We start from the raw sequence: 7,938 nt of genomic DNA, 5'->3' as shown, positions 1-7,938 counted from the left end.
ACTTGGATGTGATTTCATAGTAACACATTTGAATGTGACAATGCTCAGTCTCCCACTTTGTCTCAAAACTGTGGCTTTTGGATACCCTATTATGCCCTACAACCTTCAGCTAAGTAGTTTCAACATCCGAACTAACCAGATTCCATGTGCTATTAGGACATATCAGAAATTAGGGAGCTCTCCAGACAATGGTTATCTTTGGCTTATTTATAATGGTTTCAGAAAATGGTAAAGTCAGTCACTGACTTGGCAGAGGATATAACACTCTTATGCTAGAGGCACAGAGCTCATTTCTGCTGTCAGGAGGTCAATATACTTTGTCAAGAAATCGCACTACTGAACATTCTATCTCACTAGCTATCGTGCCTAAAGAAAGCAATAGCAAGTAGTCTAAATGATCCCACTTTCTTGTAGAAGCAGACATTTGCTTACTCCAAGCTATTCCAGTCCATTTCATGTTTGCCTTTTTTCTTGCTTGCTACATGTCATCTAGCATATGAAAGTAAGGTGATTTAACCATTCGCAATGTTGCATCGTCTTCATTTTTCCAGCTATAAAGAGGACAGCTGATGTTGAAGAGTTTCCCATTTTCCACTTAGAAAATTTCTCAGTTAAACATATACATATATAACCACAACCCTCACGTCATTATAGAACATGAAAGAGGAGAAAAAAATTATGCAGCGTTGAACCAGAATAATTTCCATACAGAGTAGAAAATCACTTAACATGGTCCCAAGAAGCCAGAGCAGAAGGATAAGAAACAAATATGGTACAACACATCCTTCATCTTAGAAATGCATTAGGTATTTTCTCCTTAAAAAAGCCCTAACTAGCTATATTAGTGTGAAAACAAATCCTAGGGGGAAGACTGTTGCGTTTCCCTGCTGGAAAAAATGAGATATATGAGAAGACTGTGCAAAGAATACTACAGATGTAGAAAGAGCAAAGCTACAGGGAAGGGACTGGAGACAGACAAGCTGCAGATTGAACAGAAACAAAGTAGGATTTTTAAAGGCCTTTTCAATTTGTAATATTTTAATTACTAATGCCAAATAGAACTGAGTGAAACACACTATGAATCTGTAAAGCTCCCTTTTAAAGAACACATATGAGGTAGATCCACACTGCAGAGCGTAGGCAGGAGAACTTGCAGGTTCTGAATGACGTCAAGACTTGTCTCCCCAGTGTAGAAAGTCAGAGGGCACCAGGGGCTTTGCTTCCAGACCAAATGAAGAATCTTAAAGTGAGAGATTCTGGAAAGTCATCTTTCTGTCCAAATGCAAGCCTTGACAATGGCCACACTAACTCTGGAAAATTAGAGACTGTTCCACTTTGTTGTATGTAGATAAATCTGGCCCACAGAGAAAGCTTAAGGCATTGAGTCCAGACAGGAAGAGTTCCTGATCTCCCAGGGAGGAGAAAGTGCAAAGGAGATGGCTTGACTTTTTGATGTAAAGGTAGTGGGCATTTTAGGACTCAATTTTTAGTATCCAATTTTAAAAAGCACTTGAAGTGCCAACAGAAAACTCATCCTAACATATGAGACTTTTTTGCCTTACCCAGTATTTGTTATTTGTTACTAAATCCAGGGTTTCTAGCAATATTCCTGGCCACAGGAAACAGATCCAGCTGACAGTCAGAGCCACATTGTCAAGTCCTGAGCATTAGTAAAAAGCACTGTACCTGGGTGCAGGTTTTGGTGCAAGTCTTCTGGCAACCTGAAGCCTTTTATCCATGTGCTTAGCCTATCTGGATGAACTAATCTACAAACAATTCTATCCATTCAATCTGGATTTTAAAGCTACATGGATCAATACAAAAGCATTTTATTTGCCCATACTCATTTCTCTCTTTCCTCTCAATTCACGTCAAAGAAGGGAAGAACTTCATTAGTTGTGGGATTAAACTAAGGCAGCTTCAGTTTTTATGCTTAATGAGCTGCTGAAGTCTGGTCTTGAAAGAGCCTGTTTTAGTCAAACAGAAGATAGAAATCAAATGGCTCTGTTTTCATCTACCATATTTGACAAGAAATTCAGCTTTTGTTACAAATAGTACCTAGAATTAATTACTCCAAAATTACTACAGCAGTTAAGAAAAGTTATGGAGATCTGTAGACTCTTTTTCTTACAAATACAAATATTATAATGACAGGATAGAGCACACTAAATATTTTAATAGGTGTCTGTCTGTCACCTGACCTGTCAGCAGGCAACCAGTAGGACTGAAGCTCCTTTTCTTGGTACACTTGCACGTGACCCAATTCTGCATGTAGCCACAAACGAGCTAGAAAAGTTCACTTTCTGAAGTTTGTTATAAGTTGAATGGTGCAAACGAATACTGGCACAAATTATTTTGCTGTAAACTAAGGAGCTGTTCAAGCACAGAGAATCTCAAGTCATACAGAGAAGTATTAGAAACTTGTTAAAAGGACAGGCAAGATGAAATGTCAGGAATATTGAAACTGCAGGCATGCCAGCCCTACAGACAGTACCTAATGCAGCAAGACCACAGTATGAGCAAGATTTCAGAGATCCAAGACAGTAATAAATAAAATTGAACATGGGACAAATGAAAAAAAGAGACAATTGAATCCTTAAAACACTTCGCTTATAACACTTCAGTGATACAGACAAATTACTGTTTTCATATAGATGCAGAACTGAAGTTACTCCCCAGCATTTAGACCAAAGTTACATGGCACTGGTTTAGAATCAGACGCAACAGTGGCAGACAAGGATTTAGTCAGAGATATGTAAATTATCAATTACATTATAAGCAGTGAGAGTGTCTGCTATCCTGTCACAGGTATCATAAAAAGTCAGAACCCACTGAAGTAAGGATTTACTAGATCAGAAACAAATCCAGGAGCAGTGCAACAGCAAATATTTAAACTTCCTCTGGCAATCAGCTTTAAAAGTTACTTCCTATAAATCTGTGTTAGATTATAATTCTACTTCATCCCAGTGGAAGGGTACGTTTCAAGTTAGAATACAATAAATCTGTGACTAAACTCAAATTCACCTAAAATTCGAAGTCACCTAAACTGGTGAGCAAGCCGGAGCCTACTTTGCATCCAACTTGGTCTCAAAACAGTGAGCTAAATTGAAATGGTATGGTCTTCATTACTAGCCATAGGAGAAGAATCACAGCTTGACTTGTTGACTCCCAAGTAGATTTTATTTTCTACTGGCGACTGAAGGACCTAGATTTGGATACAGCACAAAATCAACCCAGTTAGGATCACAAAACAAAACCAGGAAAAGCTCCACTGAGGAGCTGTCAGTGCAGATTAAAATGCCTAACACATCTCTATTTGGGTTTCACATTGCTTGAATAATTATTACTAAGATTCACAATCTATTTTTTGTGCATTTTTATTCAGCATAATTCAGCTAAAGATATCAAGCTAATTACAAAGAACAATGCCATACTTTTCAATAAATACAGAAATGTCGAGTCTTCACTTTCTATCAGAAAGGAACTCTGAGGGTTATTAGAACTTTGAACCAGTACTTTGATAGGTAGACTCCTCTACAAGCCCAGTTTTTGGTTAAGGATCAAATCATAGGCCTCTACTTCTCAAGCAGCTGGAGATACTAGAAGCAGAGCACTGTTCAGCATAACCTAAAAGTTGCCTAAACTTCAAGAGACAATTTTCTTACAGAAAGCGCCCTCCTCAATTAGGTCGTTTCACAGACTAGTTTCTTAGTGAAGTCACTTCTGCCTAGTAACTTCCACTGTTACAAATATTTTCAAAATAGATCTCAGTCACACAGCAAGCAAAAAAAATAAAAAATGAAGGTTGGTAGGTTCTAAAGCCACCAAATTTTCTAAGCCATGTACCTCCACAGGGGAATATACAGTTTTATTGTATTATTCTGCTGATATTCAATCAAGTCTTCAGCTTTTGCCTTTTACTACTTGCTTAACCTATTTTTTACCCTTGTTTACTACAGTTTACTTAACATATCTTGTTAGCATTTCATCAGGACATAACTGTCTCTAGCCATCTTCACAACAACTAGTCAGGTCATTTACATCTTTCCACATAAAACAGTTTCTTCTGAGTTTTCCCAGTATTACAGAGGTACAGACCACCAGTTGCATAAAAGCAGGAAACATAGCTTTGAAAATGACTAAAAATACAGGCTAGCTAGATTAAACGCAAACATGATGTTTTGATGACATGGATGTCCTATGTGTAAGCACCAAAGAAGATACTACACTATATTTTAAGTAATTATCTATCCAACAGTATAGCATTCTGCACCCTGATTTGTATCAGAGAAGGAAAAAGCAGTAACATTACCAGAAAGCAACTAAAGATAAAAACTTCCCTCCACTCTTCATGAATTATCACAGCTTTTTATTGGGCTTTCCCTGAGCTGGAGTTAGATCATTTTGTGACCTAACAGAAGCAGTCCTTTAATAATGTTATTTGTTTCATTTATTTTAGTTATTACATGTTTCTTGGTTTTCTTTTGTATTACATGTGCATTTTGGACATACACCAAACACTGAATCTTGTATTTTCTATAATTAGGCTAGACGTATAATTTAAAGATGCATGAGCAGAGGATAGTTTACATTTATCAAAACTAGATTATTACTCTTCTTCTACATTCCTACTTCTTTCAACAGCGATTTTGGGCAGTTTACCTAAGTTCTGGATGTTCACAAAGTATGATATGCTCCATGTTAAGTAAGTGTTGAAAGGATGTCTTACTTCAGCACCCAGCACTGCAGATATTCAAAAGTGGTACTGTTAGGAAAAACAGCACAAGCTCTGTATGTACAACCAGAGATGAAGAAGCACATCACCAAGAAAATGAGAAAGCAGATGAAATTTCTACATCTTAAGCAATCTTAAATCTAAACAACATATGGAAAGCTTATATTTTTTTATGTTTTTATTCAAATCAAAATACAAATACAAACATTTGAAAATGTACAAAAATAAAAAAAGACATTTTCTACATCTTAAAAAAGCAGATCAAAGTTAACTCTACATGAGCAATCCTTTCTGTGGGAAATCCTCATCAGCAGACATTTTTCAGTTCTCTTCAGAGCATTCTAAGTCAAATCTCCTTTCCCAAAATCCAGCCACACTTAAGACTACAAAGCTACACTTCAAGAGACCTAACACACTCAACGTCCCTGAACAGATTACAAAGAAACAACTTCTCACAGGTAACAAACATAATATTTTTCCCTAGTGATTTCAGGGCAAACTATGTGCTGATGGACAGCCTGCAATTCAAGCTTTCTGTAGTCTCTTGATACATAACTTGGACAATACAGGCAGAAAATTTTTTTTTATGCTATTTTTAATAACTCAAAAAAGCAATTACAGCTTTGTTGATAGTGTTCTTCCTTCCTCCTTGCTTGCCCCAAAGTTTCAAGACTTCAAACCAAAGAATAAAAGGCAGTAGGTCTGAACTGAAAGTAATTGTTTTTTACATCATTTGCTAACATAATAGAAACTGAAATTATCACCTGCTCAATCTCACAGTGTACTAACAAATGTAGTGGGAATATTATCACAGTAACCCTGTTTTAAATCACCCTACAATGTATATCCAGGTATTTTTGCAAGAGTATTTGTTCACTGAGATTGATCAAATGATATCAAGGAGTACAGTTCACCTCTACATTCTGTCATTCTATGTGCTTTAATATTTGGCCAAGACGCTTTTATTTTCATGTTCTGGCAGTAGAAGTTTTTTGGAACTGCAGTAATGTAAGGCCCTCATTGGAAAATATATTTTTGGGGCACACAAGTACTTCTTTAGGTCTCAAATACAGCAAGAGGCTCTAAAGTTGAAAACAGTTGCTCAATTTACATGAATGTGCTCAGCTCCTAAGAGAAAAGCAAGTTGACAGTTGTTCACAGAAAGCTCCCAAGGAAACAGCTTTGCTCCAACCTTTCTTCGCCATTCCTTCAGATGTCAACGTCATCCACATAATATAACAGGAAGCTGCTTAGCAAGAGAACAGTAAAAGTCTAATTGTACAGTGTCCAGAACACAGGCACCTAAGGCATAATCTTCTAGCTGCTACCTGTAACAAACTAGAAATACTTAACTAGCCCTATTACAGCTAGGGATGTCATTAACTTTTACTATGATGAAGATGAATGCAGGTTGAATACAGGTTTTTAAAGGCATCCTACCTGCAGCACACTTTATACCAGCTCTCAATTCTCTTGCTTCTACAACTATGACTCTTACCTGTGAAAAATCCAATCACCTGCAGAGAAAACACTAATATCAGAGAAGTAATGCTAAGTTTTGTATCAATAGCTAAGTCAGTTGACAAAGCCATTCTTCTCAACGTTTTGTCTTAAGGCCATCTGACTGTGTACAGAATACACATAAGTTGTTTAAGTTTCTCCAGCAAATTTTAGTCAGTGTCTTAATTCCTGCTGTTTTAAAAGACTAAGATTGTCCTGTGAGCTCTTTTCAGCACTAATACATTATAGACATATTTTTTTACTTGCTAAATATTTTTTCTTTACTCCAAAGGAAAACATCCTGAGCACATTTTTCAACCATTACCCGTCACTTACACTATTTCATGTGGAATACTGCAACATTTTCCAGTTACTTCATGCTACTGGCTAAGATTAAAGGACAGTGCTGAAAACTGTTTGAAATCTACCAAAGCTAGCTAACATGTAAGAACACATTATAGGCAGCTTTACTGCAAACTGAGATGAAACCAAAGAACAGGAAATGTATTTATTACCAAGCAAGATAAACTCTGCAACACTTACCATGGGAGTCACACTTGGAAAAACAGCTAAACAGCAATTTGTAGGCAAGATGCAGCTACACAAAACACTTTCAGGAAGTTTTGTCTGTCTAGTCATCTACTACCTGCAACTAAGTTTCATATAGACCTACTGTGAAACTACAACCAGAAAGTACATAACTGACAGCCAGGATCAATATAAGCCAAAAAGTTTCTGATGTAAGGAAATTGCTTCACTTGTTTTAATGTGGTGGGAAGACACACAATGTATATTACAAAACAGCAAGTCAGTATTTGAGAGGTAGTCAATCATTTGACTGGGAGAGGTAGAGCTAATTGAGAAATCAATAGCTAAGGCCAGTCAAAATGATAATTAGCCCAAGTTTCCAAGATGCAGAAAAATTACTCTCAGCCTGAGACTGTTCAAGTCACCAGGTATTCAGTTGCCTTGCTCATATTTGCTCACTCTTACATAGGTAAGGTTGTTGTAAAATATCCATTCAGGGAGAGAACGCTACCAGAAATAATCAGGAAAACAGCTTATGACTATGAAGGTTACTTAAGCTAAATGGTTCTCCTCTTTTGGCAGATTGATATAACTAGAAAAACAAATACATATCAAAGACTAGAAACAAGTTAAGTTTCAAATTCCATAGGGTTTACCTATATAAAATTTTCCATGCAATTTCTTCCCACTGAAAAAAAGACCGACTATTTTAGAGATGAAAGCCAACAAGACACATCTGTCATACAGTTAACAGGCATTAAACCCCTCATATCTTAAAAGTTAAGACTTCTGGGTACAGAATCAAACGTAATGCTCCCTTGGATTGATGTAGACTCTTCCACGTTCTGAGTTTTGCTGGTATCTGCTGCTCCAATTTTTGTAGTATGTTTGCTGAAAAACAGGATACATATGCTCAAGATCTTCTTGTTCCTGCGGCTCTTCAGCCTCATAAGGAAGTTGCCTTCCATTCACAGCTTTCTAAACACACACAAGACATAATGAGTTTCATAGCTCATGTATAGAACCTACAATTCCTATTTGTGTTAAAACTTTAAACAAAACAAGAGGTTCATAATCTCCAAAACAGTGCTATGAGTCAAGAAACTCAAGAAACATAACAATTCTAACCACTAGCAGACATATGACAGAACTGTTAGTTACTTCTCAGAGTTAAT

The 7,938-nt window shown here is 36.7% G+C and overlaps 1 protein-coding gene across 2 annotated transcripts in view; it reads right to left on the bottom strand.

Moving 5' to 3' along the window:
* Window positions 1-4,895: 4,895 nt before the first annotated feature.
* NECTIN3 (nectin cell adhesion molecule 3) overlaps window positions 4,896-7,938 on the bottom strand; it is a 64,584-nt gene continuing 61,541 nt past the window's right edge. The window contains exon 9 of one of the 2 annotated variants that reach the window (XM_051619479.1): window positions 4,896-7,741. In XM_051619479.1, coding sequence (XP_051475439.1) covers window positions 7,565-7,741 — 177 coding nt within the window. In that variant the 3' untranslated portion in view covers window positions 4,896-7,564. The remainder of the gene's footprint in view (window positions 7,742-7,938) is intronic. The other variant, XM_051619489.1, reaches the window with a different exon arrangement.

The sequence above is a fragment of the Apus apus genome, chromosome 1, assembly GCF_020740795.1.
Source record: "Apus apus isolate bApuApu2 chromosome 1, bApuApu2.pri.cur, whole genome shotgun sequence".
NCBI lineage: Eukaryota > Metazoa > Chordata > Aves > Apodiformes > Apodidae > Apus > Apus apus.
Note: the sequence above shows the minus strand (reverse complement) of the source record. Positions and strands in the feature narration are given on the sequence as shown.